General features: G+C 33.0%; 2 protein-coding genes across 4 annotated transcripts; both read left to right on the top strand.

The window, feature by feature from the left end:
* The first annotated feature begins 204 nt into the window (after positions 1 to 204).
* Positions 205 to 15,534, top strand: LOC133191771 (solute carrier family 35 member F6-like). 3 transcript variants are annotated; one of them, XM_061327507.1, is made up of 13 exons: positions 205 to 299; positions 5,304 to 5,395; positions 7,750 to 7,817; positions 8,235 to 8,281; positions 8,539 to 8,600; positions 8,740 to 8,819; positions 9,019 to 9,157; positions 9,472 to 9,566; positions 11,530 to 11,574; positions 12,218 to 12,398; positions 12,674 to 12,756; positions 13,181 to 13,223; positions 14,267 to 15,534. In XM_061327507.1, the coding sequence occupies exons 1-13, from the start codon at positions 205 to 207 to the stop codon at positions 14,467 to 14,469; spliced, it is 1,233 nt and encodes a 410-aa protein (XP_061183491.1). In that variant the 3' UTR covers positions 14,470 to 15,534. The 3 variants fall into 3 exon arrangements, with proteins under 3 accessions (XP_061183491.1, XP_061183493.1, XP_061183492.1); XM_061327508.1 differs by lacking the exon at positions 205 to 299 and adding an exon at positions 3,533 to 3,613; XM_061327509.1 differs by lacking the exon at positions 7,750 to 7,817 and having other exon boundaries at positions 268 to 299.
* A 2,018-nt stretch (positions 15,535 to 17,552) lies between these two features.
* LOC133191773 (paired box protein Pax-5-like) lies at positions 17,553 to 18,857 on the top strand. Its single transcript, XM_061327510.1, has one exon. The coding sequence runs from the start codon at positions 17,553 to 17,555 to the stop codon at positions 18,855 to 18,857; it is 1,305 nt and encodes a 434-aa protein (XP_061183494.1).
* The last annotated feature ends 251 nt before the right edge of the window (positions 18,858 to 19,108 follow it).

The raw sequence follows: 19,108 nt of genomic DNA on the forward strand, positions 1-19,108 counted from the left end.
TGTCATCGATCCCGACCTAATACACAATACATAAACATGATTAATAATTTAGGATGTTTTGTGATTTTTATTTATTTCAGAAAAAAATTAATAAATCAGGGTTGGCATACATACACTTTTGAGAAAGATGCAAAAAAGAAAGAAAAAGAAAAATGCAATAAATCACGTGATCAAATTTGGTGCTGAAAGTCACATGATGGGAAAATGGCGTTCTCCTGCATGCAGATAGTGTTGATGGTAGGGATGCTGGTAACTGGGAGTATCAATACACTAAGTAAAAAAGCACAAAACGATTGTACGTAAGTATGCAAAGAAGCATGACTCTCTTTTACTGTTTAAATTTGATTGGAAAATTATGTTCAATATCTGGTCGGCCGAGGCTATCCGCACGACGGTCGTGCTAATTACCGGTGTTATCCGCACGACGGTCGTGCCGATTACCGAAGTTATCCACCCGACGGTCGTGCTAATTACGGAGGCTATTCGCACGACAAACTTTGAAACAATTTTATATATTTTTTTTTTGTTTATAACTTTATGTTATTTATATTTGTAAATACTTTATTTATATAAATAAATTTTTACTCGATGTTTTGGTATTGTATGTAGAATTTTACATATTAGACGAACACAAAAAGTGAATTTAACCCTACCATGCTTACTCTTCAGAAATTCCTAGCTTATTCAAAGGTTATGCCGCGGTATAATTACGATTACGATTTTTCAAAAAGAAAAACAACGGCCTTTTTTTTTTCGAAATACGACACTCAAATTTCAATTTTATATATTAGAAAAAAAAGCTTCTCGACAGTCCGACACTGACGGTTAATTTATCCCATTCTGACAGGTGCAAGTAGTGCCATTAAAAAAAAAAATAGAGGGTTTTTTCTTTAAAATCCTCTGGAATGTATATGGAGTGGAATGGGTTGATATCAGATAGAAAAAAATGTCTGGATTTTTTTTTTCAATTACAATAGTGGAATCTTTGCTTTTAGGAAGGGTATAAAGAAGGCTTTTTCACCTGCTTCTCAAATTTTAAGGGACTTTGAAATATGTGCAGTGTAGGGGTTATTTGAAGTGTCACAGCATGGCTTGTACACTACAAATTTTCCTGAGATTCAGAATATTTTTAGACTGGAATTGTTCTAGCTCTGTGCCAAATGTCAGGTGAGTTTAATTGAGGCAGTCAAATTCTTTAAATTAATTTTTATGTTATAAAGGAATATATTGTAGCGAAATAGTGGTAGTCTGTGTCCTATGATACTGTACATGTACACGTGAATTATTTTATCGGAATCCAAGATTACGGTCTCAGTATTGTAATAAAGTAGACTAAATGTGAATCTTTCTCATGCTTCTTCTTCTTCTTCTTTTTTTTTTTAAATATTTATATTTACTTATCTGAAATTAAATTCAGTGTCTTTTCTTTCATGAACATGGATTATATCGTATCATATTGATTTTGAAGAATTTTTGAATGAATTCAAATGGTTCCTCAGTGTATATTTGAAAAACTCCAAACACGTTTGATCAACGTACTTAAATAAGAAAATGTTTAGACGAAACTTTATATATGTTCACTATCAAAGAATATACATGTAATATTGCATAAATTTACTAAAAATCATCCTCTATGAATATATTAGAAATTAATCGATTTACTATTTAAAATAAAAATTTATTTTTAAATAAAATAGATAGGGAAAATATGCACGGAATCACGAATTCTGTTCAATTTGCGGATAGAAAATTATCCGATTTTTGATTGCCTTTGCACGTCTTAAAGATTTTTTTAACTTGTACGCTTGATAATTTTGTAGGATAAGTCCAGAGACTTACGAGTATTCCTTTACGAGGTATCTGGTTTTATCCTTAATTTATAACCCAACCGGAAGTCTATGTATCCCATTCGTAGTCTTATTTTGTATCGAGATAATTTTCGAGGAAGAAATGAGCGGTTTACAATAAAGAGGATCGACCAGTGACGCCCGAAACGATTATTTGACAAGAAAAAAGTCTAAGCGAACGATGTCATTTTAAAGTACATGTAGGTTAATGATTGATCTATAAACAAAATACGAGCTTGAAGCGGGGGTGCCTGATTAAATTGAGTTAGGTACCTTGTGGTAAAAATAAGTAGGGGTGCCCCGTATACGAAACAAGTGCCTGTGTACAGTATACTGGAAGGAGAGAGAGAGAGAGAGAGAGAGAGATTATTAAGCCATCCAGAAAAATGGAAAATTATGAAAAGAGAATATAAACACCATAAAAACGAAAGAAAATTATTGAAAATAAATAGCTATAATTTTTTTTATATTTCCAATCAAAATAACGTTAGAAGTACGTTACATGTACCCAAGAGATGATATAAAGGACGAATAAAAAATTAATTTCTTATTATACTGTGCCACGACGATTCACGAAGAAAATTCAACGTAAGCAAATTTTGCTTAACTGAATGTTATAATTAGTTCTACATGTGTGTGTTATGTGCATCCTTTTTTTTCTTTGGATTAAATTTTAGGTGAAAAGTTTACGTTTAATGTATATAATGTTAGAGTTATCTCTCAGGTGTCGTGCGGATAGGAACTGTAATTCGCACGACCGTCGTGCGAATAACGAAAATAATCGGCACGACCGTCGTGCCGATAGACACTTCGAGGTTTAAAAAAAAATTAGGACAAATGTTGAAAATAAATCAACTTGTATCCTCAATTCTCATTATATCGCGGGTTCCATTGTATCGCGGTATATTTCAAAAATTCGGATACATAGCTCATATCCTTTTTGTTGATGGACTATCTGTCTGTCGTCTGAATGTTGACTTTTGTGATGATTAAAAAGTATGGAACATCCGTTGGAAAATTTTTTATTCAAATAAAACGTAATTTTACAGATTTCCATTCCCGTTTTTATTTTATTTAGACCATTGAATTTATAACCTGTAAAATCCATAATAAAGTTGATATTTTGAAAGTCTTAAGTTTGTATTATTGTTTAGTTTTCATGTAGAATTACATGTACATCGTAAATTTAAAAATTGAAGTCCATGTCAACTACAAGCTTCTATGTTTTCCCATACTGCGATACATTGAGACTCTCTGATTTAGGAGGTAAACAAGACTTCCTGTTTTAAAAATAGACTACAAATTAAACGATGCAAGCTTGGAAAATAATTTGACACTAAAAAGTTAGGCCATAGTTAGGTTTATGAATATCATTTGATGAAAGGTTAAAGTAAAAATTTGGAATTACACTTTTTATGCTAAAGAATTAAGTACCGCGATATAATGAGACACCAGTATACTAATTATATATATTTCATAATTGACTAAGGATTTACTTCTACTTTGATAAACATAATTATGCACGGTTAACATGCTTTGGTTAATGTTTATGCATGTACTAGGTATGACATTAGAGGATATTTAGACTGAAACCGTGACGGCAGCATTTTGTACTGAAGCCGTCGATGGCAGCGTCAGTCCAATATTAAGCCAAGTCAAATCTCGGTCAAGATTTATGAGTCCTCAAATGCATGCAACTCTATCGGTGACCATGGTGATTGAGTCATTATGACACTGGCTGGTTGTGGTGTGATTAGAGAATCCAGGTCTGTCTATATGTTTAGAGTAAGGGTGTGGTCACAGTCAATCAGTGATAGCCACTGCCAACTTATTAATTTGTGATACAGCTACTTCAAAAGATATTTACAATTATGCAATTTAACTATTGTGTTCTAATCTAGCTGACATTTCACAGATTCTTTCCCTGCATGATACCAACTAATACAGGTCTTTTCCATTACTGTTCCTTTGGTTTGTCATGCTCAGTCAATGAGATGATGAAGCTGGACATGGGATAATAATTTTACTTCAATACTTACTGCTATTCTCTTATCTGTGCCCAGTGATGTTAAAACAGACTTGGTTATCATAAAAAATTATCAATACAACCTACTAAGTCAAATTTTACCTCCTTGTCTTCATTTTATCCTTTCACAGTGCAATTAATAAATGTGAGACACAAGTAAATAATTTGCAAGTAAAATAATTTTTCCATATAACCCAACTACACTGTCTAGATGCAAATTTTACGAAAATGTGTAAGACCTATATATATATATGTAGAAATAACATCTATTGAAAATTATTGAAAACCTGCCATTCCCAGTACCTGAGGCCTGTTCAACAGAGCGAACGTTCAAAATTCCTTATCCCTCCAACAGAAATGTTCGTGAGTGCTTGCTCTGTTAAACAAGCCTCAGGTACCAGGAATGGCAGGTTTTCAATAGTTTTCAATAGATGTGATTTCAGCAAGAGTTATTTTAGGAATGACTCTAATTCTTGGCCAAATTATTCGAGTATAACCTGGTTTGGGTCAGTTTACGCTTTATAATCCGCGAAGCGGATTATAAAACAGCGTAAACTGACCCAAACCAGGTTATACTCGAATAATTTGGCCAAGAATTAGAGTCATTCCTTATAATTTAATTTTAAAATCATTCAATAAATATGGGTGTAAAATTTCGTTGCTTTTTATTAGTTCAAATTTGCCGCTCAATAATACAACCGTAGTAACGGAAGTGATGGGAAGCGAGGGGAGGTAAAAACTGATACATAGGCCTAGCAGCTTGTTTACACGTGGTAAGATCGAATTATTGTTTGAAGTTAAAGGTATATTTATTAAATCTGGAATTTTCCATGAATCCCGAGGACTGGAAATGAGAGGATTGTATGCATACAGATGATTCAGCTGGTTGTCAGGGGGGTGTGTCCCCATACCAAACCAGGTTATACAGAAATAATTTGTGTTCCTTTTTGGATATTAACCAATCAGAGGCTAGAATACAAACAAAATTAAATTATTTCCTGTTAATCACCATATTGGATGTCAACAAGCCCAAATTCCTTCATTATTCAACCAATTTAAACTTGTCATATTGGGCAATGAGGTGAAGCTAACAGTTCTTCTAACAATATATGTTAACAAAAGCTTTCTTTAATTCAAAATTTTAGTATTTTAAAGATTTTTGCCCTTATATTTCTGCCATACATGTTTAAAATTGGTTGCTCATAGAGGAAAATTTACTAGTTTGACCTCCAAGATGGCACCCAAGAGAAATAACTCGAAGGGAAAATATGTCATACAAAAACTATCTACATCAGTTTAAGCTGATTTGATCACCTGTGCATTTTACAACCCTGCAGAGACATAAGTAAAATTGTGATCTTCTTTCTTTAGATAAACACAGACAAAACATTTCAAAATTTTGATTTTTGATTTATTTTTCTATTTCAAAGAGTGAAAGGATACCCAGACAAATCAGCAAATAACACTTCTAAGCCACATGAGTTCAATCATCCATGGTTTCAAACCCTTATCATGTTCATCGGTAAGTAACTGTCAGAGTTTATGTATAGTAACCGTGAAGGGAATTCTGGTATTTTGGTCCAAGAGTGAAGAGCCAGTAGTTTCTTGTGTTGTACAATCTTCAAAGTAATTACCGGTAGCTGTCCCCACAATTGAAATTACTTTACGTGCATACATGTTTGTACATGTATGAGGCAAATGCTTCAAAATGATGAAATTATGCAGTAGCAAACAATACATGTACATACAGTTGCAGAATATACAGTAGATTTTCTTCAAATAATGTGAAAGATTACTGCACCCTCTCCCAGTTAAGGTCTTTCCATATTCCAGTCTCTTGGAGTAAATTTATCACTGTTTTACATACATGTGTAGTGGTTTGGGCCATCGATATCAGCCTGGGTAGCTCAGTTGGTAGAGCACCTGACTAGTGACTAGTGATTCACGGGGCCTTGGTTTGAAACCTGGTCTTGTCTGTAGCATATATATTTGATCATCAGGCAAAATTGAGCATATGTCATCAAGTAGTATAACATTTATGTCATTATGATGAAGCTGTGTCAAAATATGGAAATGTGAAGGATCTAATTTTAATAGGATTGAGGAATAATATAAGGTTTCACATTCTGAATTCCATATTTTTGGGAGAGTTTCACAGAATCATTTAAATTTTAGCTTTTTGCATGCAGCCCTCCTCCCAAATATATTTGTCTTTTGATACTATGCATATACAAATACTTCAGATACATCGGTAACTTAAATTGTTTTGATAATCACCACATTTTTTTATTTCACTATTTCCTTTAGCAGGAAAAAAAAATGTAGCTAGGAGTTGTACAAATTAAGGTATATTGTAATAAACTCTGAGACACATATTTCAACAATTAAGCAAACAATTCGGAGAGATTCTTATTTCTACAAGCTTTCCCATTAAAATAACAAATTAAATTAAATTGTTTGATCAAAATCATATACTCATGTCAATCAAACACATATGAACAATTACATTTATCATTTTGATACATTCATCTAATCTGCACACCAATGGTTCCACAAATTTGGCATTAGACATTTTAAACATTTGAATACATTAAAGGGATCATCACTTTAGGCAAGATTTCAGAATACACAACATCCAGATTAGACAAGAGGCCCATGGGCCACAACACTCACCTGAGTTACTATGGCCCTTCTTCATCAACAGATTCTTTCTCCTATATATTCTCATGTAAAACTTGATCACCAATTTTAGTCCCACTCTATCCTCTGGGATCATGATTTGAATAAACTTGAATCTACACTTCCTGTAAGAATGCTTTTTTATATATATGACTGCCCATGGTTTTTTGTGCTCCTGGGATAAAGCTTTTTAAAGATTTTTTTCTATGTATTCCTATGTAAAACTTTGATCTCCCACTTTGGCTCCACTCTACCCCTGAGGGTTATGATTTAAACAAATTTTAATCTACCCTATCTGAGGATGCTTCCATAGAAATATGACTGATCATGGCTTTGTTGTTCTTGAGAAGATTTTTGAAGATTTTTCCTGTTTATACTGATGTAAACTTTGATCATCCCTAGTGGCCACACCCTACCCCCTAGGGTCATAATTTAAACAAATTTGAATCTACACTAGCCATGGATGCTTCCATAAAAATATAACTGATCAAGGCTTTGCTGTTCTTGAGAAGAAGATTTTTAAAGATTAATTTTCCTATTTATACCCATGTAAAACTTTGATAGCTTATAGTGGCCACACCCACCCAGTGGTTCTTGAAAAGAAAATTTTTAAATGACCCCACCCAGTTTTTACTTTTTCTTAATTATCTCCCCTTGAAAGAGGGTGTGGCCCTTCATTTAAAGAAACTTGAATCCCCTTTACCGAAGGATACTCTGCCTCAATTTTGGTTGAAATTGGCCTAGTGGTTCTTGAGAAGAAGATGAAAAGTTTATGACAACATTACAATGACAACAATGACAGACAATGGACAAATTTCAATCAGAGGAAAGCTCACTTGAGCCTTCAGCTCAGGGGAGCTAACAAGTTTTACTGTATACATACATAAAGACTCGATCCTCATATAAAGCTCACTTGAGCCTTCAGCTCAGGGGAGCTAACAAGTTTTACTGTATACATACAAAAAGACTCGATCCTCATATTTGTGGTGCCTAGAAATATGAAATTGACAAATATACACTGAATATCTTTAATTTATGTACATGTATTAAAGTTTCAAGTTGAGCGCTAAATGTACTTGAAGCATTGATTTGATAAGCAAATGTATTTGAAGCATATAGTCTAATTACTTTATTTATGAATCATAGACCTTTTGTTATACCTTAAGTTAAATTGAACAAATGAAATGATATTTTCAGGTGAAACAATTTGTTTGATTGGTTTTGTGATCGTCAGGAAAAGAGAACGAGACAAAAGAAAGAATGAGGTTTGAAATATTAAAATTATGAAATATGGGTATTTAATTTACCATGTTGTTATATACATCTGAAGTTAAATTGATCAAATGAAATGATTTTTGTTAATACTTTATGTATAAGTAAAACAGGAAATCAAATAAAACTTGGAAAAAAATTTAGTCGCTGACTGGGACATGTAGAAGGTTTTGAATTTTCAATTTCAAGTCATATTTAATCAAGTTTAGGGAGCTGAAAAAGATTGAAAATTAGTTCATTTTCAGTAAATCTAGACCTACTACTTTTTAAAAAAAAAAAAATAATCAAACTTGCCTACTCTCCCAATTGATAGAAAACTATATGGAAAACATCCATTTTGAGTAGGCAGCTAGGTCTTGATTAACAATGCTTCATATAAACAAAAGTTACATATTTACGTTTACTTTCAGTTTTCTGTAACTCCACTGGATGAACTGCCAAAACAGTTTCAGAACAGGTAAATTTTTGCTGTTCCAAGTGTGCATGTTTGTAATATACACATATAGCAGTTAATATATTTGATGTGCCCTACGGGTCCAGAATAAGCCATTCTATAGGGATTCTGGGCATGTATAAGACACTGAAAGCAGGGGACCACAATTCTTTGAATTTTCTTTTTTTTTTTTTTATGATGCATAGAATAAAGGTTGCATCAATGCAGTAATTATTTACATGAAGTATACATGTATTTTTATTGAAGCATTTTTTTCTCAGATTAATACAGTTTGTGGTAGCTTTTCCAACTATTTGTGATCTGATTGGGACATCTTTAGCAGGTAAATGAGTAAGCAAAATGTCTAATCCTAAAGAGCTACGTTTTCATCAAAGGCTATATGTTAATGAATTTTCATTAATTGTGAAGTTATTTCCTAAATATTGTTATACAATAGATATATCATCTGATATTGTTTACAGGGATTGGTCTTGTGTATGTTGATGCCTCTGTGTGGCAGATGTTACGAGGATCAATCATTATATTTGCTGGGATATTATCTGTGAGATATGTTTTAATACATGTGTAATTAATTCACATTAAAGAAAAATAATAATTGATAAGCCATGATACATAATTTACGAAAATGTCAAAAAATGTTCAGACTTGAAATTGGTTATTAATTGCCCATGGTATTGTATGTTTGAGCCATTTGATTTACATGTAAATGAATAAACTTAACCAATGATTTGTTTTTTTAGAAAATCTTTCTGAAGAGGAAGTTGCGGGCTGTCCATTGGAGTGGTATGCTGGTAACAATGATAGGACTTGTTCTGGTTGGTTGTTCCAGTGTGTTTAAGTCCAAGACTTCTTCATCCAGTGGATCAAAAACAATTTTAGGTTTGTCTATGATAAACTTAGAGTAAGCTTGGAGAGGGCTTAATTATATAGGCTATGCCTGCTGCTCAATCCATTAATTTATGTTTCAGTACATAATATAATATGTTCAAATCAACTTAGTGTAATCAAATTTTTGCACTTAACTGGTAGTTCACTTGCATAATTTTTGGCGTGATTAAGCAACTGCATACATATACATGTACATGTAGATCTGAAATATTTTGAGATCTAAATAGTTTTTTAATTGAAGTTTTGACATTAAAATTGCATGAATGTCTTGCAATAATTGTTGGATATGTACATGACTCTTGTAGGCATCATACTTATCTTAGGAAGTCAGGTTGTCAGTGCCAGTCAGATGGTCATAGAAGAACTATTTCTAAAGAAAAGGAGTCTTCACCCTCTTCATGTAATTACATGTACACCAACATTATTGAGCACTGTAAATATAAAGGATACAGTTTAGCTTTTCAACATTTAGAACAAATTTATTTCATATGGTTTATTAGAGATCATGAAGGAGTTCATGTTACCCTGTCTAGTAGTTAACTGACAATCAAAATCTAAATCGGAAGCCATGCGCTTATCATCCTAATTGAATTTAGGCTAAAGGAAAGACTGCAGAAATTGCTTTGGTCAAGAGATACACGTGCTTAATCAAACAAAAGAAAGTAATTTGAAGATTTTTCTATACAAAATTAAAGGTGCTGTTAAAGCATTTGAAAATTTTAATCTTTTGAAAAATCATTACATGTAAGCCAACTACTCAGATGTGTAATATTAGACTGCAATACCGCTTGTTTACATCTGAAATGTTAGATTAATTTGGACTTCATTAAATTTAGTCGAAGCTTTAATAAAAGTTCTAATACAGAGGGAATCTAATGTTTTGTTACAATTAATATTTAGTTTAATCTTAAATTTCTTCTTTTTTTTTAAGTAAGTATCAAAACCGCATAAAAATCTACAACAATTATGAAGTTTTTAAAATCATGAATTTAATTACTTTCAGTACTGTTTCAGTACTTTGATTTTTTTTACATGGCTGCATGTTCAAAACCTGTATCAGTCTAGGTTTTCAAGTTTGGTTTTTCTTAAATGGACTTGGTCATGTTTGGCCAATTCCACTAAGATGACTTTAAATACTACATGTATTTTAATTTTATCTCTTCTAAATGAATGACCTTCTTTGACATGCAGTGTCTGTATTCCAGTCATACTATACATGTATTACTTAACCAGAAGTCTCTGATGAGACTGTAGCTCTACTGGTTGTACTTATAAAGGAAGATAAATGTAGCACTTGGACTTGAAACATTGCAACAGCAATAAATAGAATAATGATCCTTGGTTAAGTCTGTTTTTGTGGCAAGATTTATTGCAATCAGACTAAAGCTGTAGGAGGAGTAGCCTTTTAAAATAATTTTAATGAAATTTCGATTTAAGTAACCATGGCAACATCATTCAACAAATAATGACTGTTATGCATCTCAGTGTAGTGTACTTGTATGCCAAGTTATACTGAAATCAAACAAAACATGTAGGAGGAGTAGCCTTTCGAAAGTATTTCAAAAAATTTGTATTTTAGTAACCATGGCAAAACTGTTCATCAAAATCCAAAACTGGTACTGAGAATTATGTATCTTAGTGTAGTCTACTTGTGTGTCAAGTTATACTAAAATCAGACCAAAACTATAGGAGGAGTAGCATATTTAAAGTATTTCGAGGAAATTTCTATTTTTAGTAACCATGGCAACACAATTCATCGAAATCAAAAATGGAAACACAGAATTACGTATCTTTGTGTAGTCTACTTGTGTGCAAAGTTATAATGAAATCAGATCAAAACTGTAGGAGGAGTAGCATTTTGAATGTATTTCACAGAAATTTCTATTTTTAGTAACCATGGCAACACCATTCATCGAAATAAAAAACGGATACAAAGAATTACGTATCTTTGTGTAGTCTACTTGTATGCCAAGTTATAATGAAATCAGATCAAAATTGTAGGAGGAGTAGCGTTTTGAAAGTTTTTCACAGAAATTTCTATTTTTAGTGACCATGGCAACACTGTTCATTGAAATCAAAATCCAATACACAGAATTATGTATCTTAGTGTAGTCTACTTGTGTGCCAAGTTATATTGAAATCAGACCAAAAATGTTGGAGGAGTAGGTTTTAAAAAAATTGTTTATAGACGGACGGACAGACAGCTAGACAGACGGACAGACGACGGACACCTTACTATCACATAAGCTCTTCTGGTCTCTGACCAGTAGAGCTAAAAATGAGCTAGCCATGAATTTAAAGAAGTAAAGCAATTAAACTTTAATTCTCAGTACCAACACATGATATTCTGTCATTTTCTACAGGTTGTTGGTATGGAGGGGACATATGGTGTTATTATGATGTCTGCAGTAAGTTATTTGATCTCAAAAACTGTGTAATCCATGGTATTTAAACTTTAACTTACTTTCATTTTGGAAAAAATACATTTTTATGCTTCAGGGCCTAATATCTTTTGCATCCAAGTCCTATGAAATGACCATGTTCCAATTGAAAATTGACTCCTTTTTTCCAAAATTAAGCTAAACATTCCCAAATGACAAGCAGATCAACTTTTTCAGTACTCTTTGCATTTAAAATAATGTAAATTTTGACATTATAATGATTCATAAAGATGTGAGAAAGGAATAAACCTACAATCTACCTCTTTATTCTACAGTAAAACGTAATACATCATGTATAAGTAATCAATATTTCAAAATTTTGTCACTTTTCAATTCAAAATTCCCAATGGAAAGAGTACAGGACCCTGTACCAAAAGGGGTCAATTAAGCCCTGTGTTTTATTGGTGTAAATTGGAAAGCAAATTTTTTTAATTAACTCATAAAAAATATAAACAACACCCACAATCTCTACAGAAACTGCAATCTGTAAATTCCCAACAATAAATAAAAGCATTCATGGATAATTTATGGTTGTTATTGTATGCATTTTGTGTAGTTGATTTATAAATGCTAAGAGTTAAACCACAACTGTATTTACTAAATCCTACAGATTGTCCTGCCGGCCATGTATTACATACCAGGATCAGACGTAAACAACAGCTATGAGAACAGCTTAGATGCCCTGTATCAGATCTATAATGAGCCCAGACTACTGGTCTTCTGTCTTCTATACCTGACGTCTATTGCCTTCTATAACTATTTTGGACTGGCAGTGACTAAATCTTTGACAGGTATACTAGAAGAAGTAATTTTATTGAAGTAAAGTATTGCACCCTACAAACTTTGTGTCCACCCCCCCCCCCCCCAAAAAAAAAAACAAACAAACAAACAAACAAAAAAAAGAAATAATAAAAAAAAACACACACATTGTACCAGGTACATGGTACATTGCCCTGCTTGGAGACTTTGTAAATGTAATCAATTATTTTGAATCATTGTAAAATAGAAAAGGATATTGGTTATATATAAAAGAACTTAATGTAAAATGTAATTTTCTTTTCCATAGCTGTACATAGAACTTTGATTGATGCCTGCAGAACAATGCTGGTATGGGGAGTGGATCTTATAATATACTATGCATTTGATAAGGTATGTTACATCTGCATATATAGATTTCTCTTCTTTGGAGGGGGGGGGGCACTTTTTTTGGTTATTTTCTACCCCATTTTAAAGGTGATAATCAGTACTTGTATTACAAGATTTGGAGAGGGGAACATGTAAATGTAGATGATGCTTCAGGTTGGTTATAAAATGCAGGGTAAATGAAGGAAATTCTTAAAGTCCTCCAAAAGATTTTTTTTAATTTAAAACATATTATACTATAGTAATACAACTGTTTTTTAAAGACTCTAGAGAATAAGAAAAATAAAGTTACAAAGGCAGATTGGATATAAATCTCCTTGGTCTATTTTCTTTTGTAACTTTAAAAATATAAGTAAAAGAATTAGTGAAATCATTGCTTATTGAAGTTTGAAGTTTTTTTCACCATCATATTTTCTTCTTTTTTTTTTAGGACTTTGGTGAGCCATTTGACAAACAATATGGGCTTTTACAAGGTGAGAGGAGTGTAGAAATATGTCACCACCAACACTACAAAACTGAACATTCAAAAATTATTCATTTATGTTGTACTTGTAATACATATATACTGAAACGCAAAAGAAACGCAACATCCTATTTTAGGGGGAAATATTATCTATAGGATATAATTTTGTATCTAAAAAGTAAGGATATCTTCAACTTTGTAAATATCTGTAATTTAACGGTTGAATGATTTTCATACCATTACCGGAAGTAAAGCTTGAGTCCGCTTAACAGAAATCAAAAATTGCATGATTTACAAAACATTTGGCAATAATATGGGGTTTTAATGGTTTGTATCTGTTCATCATAAGTAGTGCAGCAATATTCCAAAAAATAAATTATCCTTTCTTTTCCGTAAGCTATGCCAAGGCTTCCTGAAAATGACTTAAGTACACATTTCCATTGCTCTAGCTGAAAAATCTCAAAATAAAGGTGATGGAGAGTTGCAGGTGCAAATATGCAATACATCACGCCTCAAGAGGCTCTTACGTATCATTAGCATGAATGACAGTCCTTGGACCAGAAGTCCAAGGGTTACTACACGGCGCTAGGCTAGAGGAAATTCGACCTCGTCATCTTAAAAACAGGCATTTAAAATTGGCAAAGAATATTTCTTTCGCTCAGATCTCGAGATTGATGAACCTATTACATCGTAGAAATCAAGCTGCAATTGTTGTGCATGGCAGTCTTGCACGCTGTTATTGAATGGCCGGGGTGGGGGGTGTTTTAACAGTCATGAATTACTTTCTATAGTTAAAAGAAAATCATATCACATTTTTATCAAATCTCTTATGTTTTTAAATTGTGTTTAACCTTACTGTATTCATTTTTGAAAATCATTAGATAAAGAATTCAAATATTTGTAGATTACTGCTTGTTGCGTCTCTTTTACGTTTTAGTATATATGTACCAATTTACACTTTACATGTATATAGGTGTTGAATATTTTGGATGTGAGGTGCAGTTGCTGACAAATATTTTCCTGAAATTAAATATACTGACCTGTTTTTTTCAGTGGATGGGTTCTTGTTCTTACTGATTGGTACAGCTCTGTATAATGAACTGATTCACGTGGAGTGTATTCCCTGTCTCAGGACACCAATCAAAGACATGGAATACGTCACCAGTCCCCGTCACAGTGGAAACATTCAGAGTGCCGAGTTCTCAGATTCTGATGAAATTAACACATCTGAGAGGACTCCTCTGATACAGGACTGAAATAGCACTTAAAACTAGGAAATGGTTTTGTGTTGCACTCAGAGGGCTGAATTAATGCTGTCAATGTAGTAAACTGGAATGAGTTACTGTGTAAAATAAAGGATTGTCAGCAGTCAGAGAGTATGCACTGATAGAGCTACCTTGTCTACCATATACATACAGTTTTTACATTTTGATATTCAAGGTATGAACCAAAGTGCCATCCCCATTGATGATGTTTACTTTTGAACATATTTTGTTGACAATGTGTCAGTGGGATTTGACAAGTTCTAAGATGATGTGCAAACTATCTTAACAAAATAGGTGCCATTGTCTATGCCTGTATGCTGGTACAGTCTGTACAGTTTTTGCTTAATATTTATATAACATCAACGTAAAAGAATGTGAATTATATCAAAGATAAAGGAACAGCCACACTTATATTACTTATTTATAAGGCACATCAAGTGTTTCAGAACAATCAAGATTACAAAAGCAACATAATGTTTGTTTACAAAAGATTACAGAGATTTTTTTCAGCATTAGCCATTGAAATGGTAGGTTACATATACTTAAAATGTCATGAAAAAAGTTGCATTTGTGTTCAGTCCCTCTACATTATACGTACATTGGGTGTGACTAAATTATCTTTAATTTTTTGTCTTCAGTTTACAACTAAAAATTAAAAGAAGAACAATTTTGATTGATACCACTAAAAAAAGTGTAAAAAAGAAAATATAGAATGTATCTTCTGTCACAGAGGGCTGTAATTGTACATCTTTACTGTCTCAATATTCATATTGTGATATTGCTATGGTTGTAATGAATTTTACTTGCATAATATACAAGCATTGGAACTTTGAAATTAACTTATTACTTGATGTCTACTGTTACATGACAGAATGATTCCCTTTGTCAACAGGTTATATGTCAACAATTTATAATGTATAATTCACAATTGACAAAATCTTGTAAAATGTTTTAATTAATAAGTTCTGTGATATACGTATACATCTGTAAATAAAACACTTCATCGCCTTGTTCAGAACATTAGAAATACGATATTATTTTTGCTTCCTATTTTTGTATACTTATTATGAATGATTAAAAAATGAAAGTTAATAAAATGTCCTTTATTTATTTTAATTCATGTTCTTAATATTTACACTTCAAAAAATCTTCACATGCAGTCAATTATGATTTCAATTGCACCAAGTATGATTAATTATAACAGGCATGCATCATTATATATGTATTTATCTGGATAGTTAAGGTTCACAGTGTTGACAATATAATTATTTCACTTCCGGGTACAGTTCAGTAATTGCCTGTTGGACTGGAAATGATCATACTGCCATTTTCTGGTCACTGCAAACTTGTAATAAGACGATAACATGATTTTTGATATCCAAATTTTTACCGACAATTACATTTTGTATTCCCGTAGATCACTGTGCACGGAACAGCCATTACGTAGTTGTATAAATAGACAGATCTAGAAAATAACATATAAGGGCGAAGTTTGATTCTGAATTTCAAAGGCAAACACCCCTATAAACAAGTTAAATGTTCGTAAATAATTAAAATTTTCTTATAAAAAATATATGAAAATAAAATAAACCAATATTTTACACTAAAAAAAGCGCTCATGCATGTGTACTGATTTTTTACATACATGTAGCTAAAGTAATTGCTGACTGGTAATATACAAAATGAAAAATATGAACTATTATAATTATACTTTCATTTCTTCCTTGAGAAAGGTTTAAGTCCAGATAAAAAAAATTAAATATTAACTACCCTAAAATCATGTAATTGTTATATTTTTCCATCAGTTTTATGCTGATAACGCATTTAATTTTACCAAAGTGAATTTGACGCATTCGTCGTTTATCCGAGTTTGCAATTCGAATCTACTATAAAGCAACATATTCAGTGTAGTTGATAAATTTCTTTTGTTAAAGCTATATATGGTGTATGTGAGCTTAAAAAAAATAAAATTAAAATACAAGATTAAGTGTAGATAAACATGATCTATGTTATTTACATTCAAATTAAAAATTTCACCGATTTGGAACATGAATAACCTCATGTTTCCTTAGTTAAATTGATTTTAAACTACATGTATTTGTTAATTAAATGCGGAGTCGGTAAATAAATCGGTTATTGTTTTAAATTTCTAATATTTTTGAAATGTGATTGATTTAAATTATGTAATTTACAGGAAAGTCCTATCTTCATATAAAGTAATAAAACAAATAGAAAGATCTTTTTAATTTAAGTTAGTCTGAACTTATGAAAAATACGCCCTATATGACTTTAAATTAATTATACGTCAACCATTCATTATGATAAAAATAAGAATTCAATGCCTGTGCAAATTAGAATTCTAAAATTAAGTCCAAAAATTATAATTTTACGGTGGTATATTTCTTCGGGTCAGCCTCATTAAGTTTTACGGTGTTGACAAATTAATTACTCCGCAACAGGGACAAGACATGCGTGAAAATCACCCGGGCCGTTGGTCACACTTTCTTATCCAGCGGCAAGATTCACGCGTGTGTTGGAATCTTAGCAGTATCCTAAAATCGAGCAATTTCATTGGTCGAAATCTGAAGTCATTTACAGAGTCCGCTATGTATATTAACTATGAATGCTTGAATTTCTGCATCATTTACTGATCTGAGTTCTAATACTTAGCAAAGAAAAGATTCAGAAATGGCAGGTCTTCACGGTTTGCCACAATCAGCTTTCTATCCCATCCAGCAAGCATTTCATGTACCAACTTATGACTTTTCCTCTACCCTGAAGTTTCAAACTAATGTTTCCAACCAGTCATTCCAAGGTATTATTCAAGTTCATAAACATGAATATGACTATATATGTGAGGCAATAAATGTACTCCTATAGAGATGGACGTAGTTTGTCAGTATTATAACATTTTAAAAAAAAAAGGTATTTAAGGGGTATTTATTTTAACAGGTATCTTTTTAGTGTATGCTACAAATAATTGAATTAATCAGTTCCAAATGAAGTTAATGATGTATTATTAATTTTTGACTCAATTTTTTTTAATTCCAAAAGGTCAAACAGGAATAAATCAGATGGGTGGATCCTATGTGAATGGCAAGGCGCTCCCCGAGTCTGTTCGCCGACAGATTGTAGAAATGTCGTTGAACAATGTCCGTGCCTGCGACATCGCTAAACAGCTTAAAGTTTCACATGGATGTGTTAGCAAACTGCTGAAGAAATTTCGAAATACTGGATCTTACACAGCGGGCTCGACGGGCGGATCCAAGCCAAAGGTAGCCGTTCCAGAGGTAGTGGATATAATTATGAAATACAAGGATGAAAATCCGACCATGTTTGCTTGGGAAATAAGAGACAGACTGATTAAAGAGAGAAGGTGTACAAAGTTCAACGTTCCAAGTATCAGCTCCATCAACAGAATATTGCGTAGCCATTCATTTGATAAATCACGAAGATCTTCCCTGGGTTCCAGTTGCTCTCCATCATCTTCTGAAAGTTCCATCAGCCCACCCATTGTCTCCAAACGGTCTCCTGTTGGTTACAGTATTAACGATATTTTAGGTCACCAGAACGCCTCAAATAGTTTCGAATTCTCCTCAACACCCATAATGCCTAAATCAGGGAAAAGAAAGTTCAATGAAATTGATGACGGTGACATACTGGCAGTTGCAGCTAAGTCGGCTCGACTGATTGAAGAGGAAGCACCCCCGAAAAGAACAACCGAGACAGATGTTACCAACTGCTCTTTGCCGATTGGTCCACCTCCCTCAACAGATCTCTGCAAGGATTTAGGAACTCTCCTTGACATGCTTCCATGGGTGCCTTCTCAAGTCTCTGCATTAAAAAGTAATCCCACATATCTGGACGACTCTTTCTCGTCCTTGATGGGTCCCAGTAAAGTAGCCCTTGACAGAGAATTCCACGAAAGTCAAGCAACGCCTGATGAGAAAAACCATCACGAAGACAAAGGTCAACGCTCATGCGTGCCAGAAGTAGCGAAGCCAAACATAGCAAGACGTGAGATTCCCCATGCTTCTCTGCCTACATCCCAATTTCACGATAGTTTTTATTCTCATCACACGACCACAGGTCCAAAACCAGTACCATCTCTCTTGTGTTCCACAGGATCGATGATGTCAAATACCGGTCCTGCTGCTTCGACCTCTTTCTATGCTGTACCCCCATGCTCCCAAACTCTCTCTGCAGGTTTATCTAGCTACAGCTATCCCAACTACGCAACTTCAGCTTATGTAGCAAATCAGAGAAATCACTACCCAAACACCTCGTTCGTTTCGGAGCCCACTTCTGCTTTTTATCCACCGATTTCAACTTATGCTGGATATTCAACCACACCATATCCATACTATCATCATCAGTAATCGGAGTAAAGTGACCTATTGTTGTGTACATATGTATTTATTTTTCAGAGTAATATATTTATGTTTTGTAAATTCTTAGTTCCTCTTCTCAATAAAAAAATATTTGCACAGACTTAATGTCCTTTGCTATTGTTTTATATGCAATCTGATTAAAATCAGATTCTTTGATCCGCTCACATAGATCGCTACACAAAGGATCTGATTTTAATCAGATTGGTTTTATATGTTGATCGTTCTACGATTAACAGAAG

The sequence above is a fragment of the Saccostrea echinata genome, unplaced genomic scaffold (genome assembly GCF_033153115.1).
Source record: "Saccostrea echinata isolate AGI-Se365-2 ecotype Australia unplaced genomic scaffold, CSIRO_AGI_Sech_v1 ptg000024l, whole genome shotgun sequence".
NCBI classification, from domain to species: Eukaryota; Metazoa; Mollusca; class Bivalvia; order Ostreida; family Ostreidae; genus Saccostrea; species Saccostrea echinata.

What these genes read in the sequence shown, in the direction of transcription:
- LOC133191771 (XM_061327507.1), top strand. Translation starts at nt 205, where the DNA reads ATGGCGTTCTCCTGCATGCAGATAGTGTTGATGGTAGGGATGCTGGTA. An exon ending in AACCCTTATCATGTTCATCG is followed by an intron (nt 5,396 to 7,749) that starts GTAAGTAACTGT and finishes TGATATTTTCAG; the next exon opens with GTGAAACAATTTGTTTGATT. An exon ending in CCAAAACAGTTTCAGAACAG is followed by an intron (nt 8,282 to 8,538) that starts GTAAATTTTTGC and finishes TTTTTTTCTCAG; the next exon opens with ATTAATACAGTTTGTGGTAG.
- LOC133191773 (XM_061327510.1), top strand. Translation starts at nt 17,553, where the DNA reads ATGGGTGGATCCTATGTGAATGGCAAGGCGCTCCCCGAGTCTGTTCGC.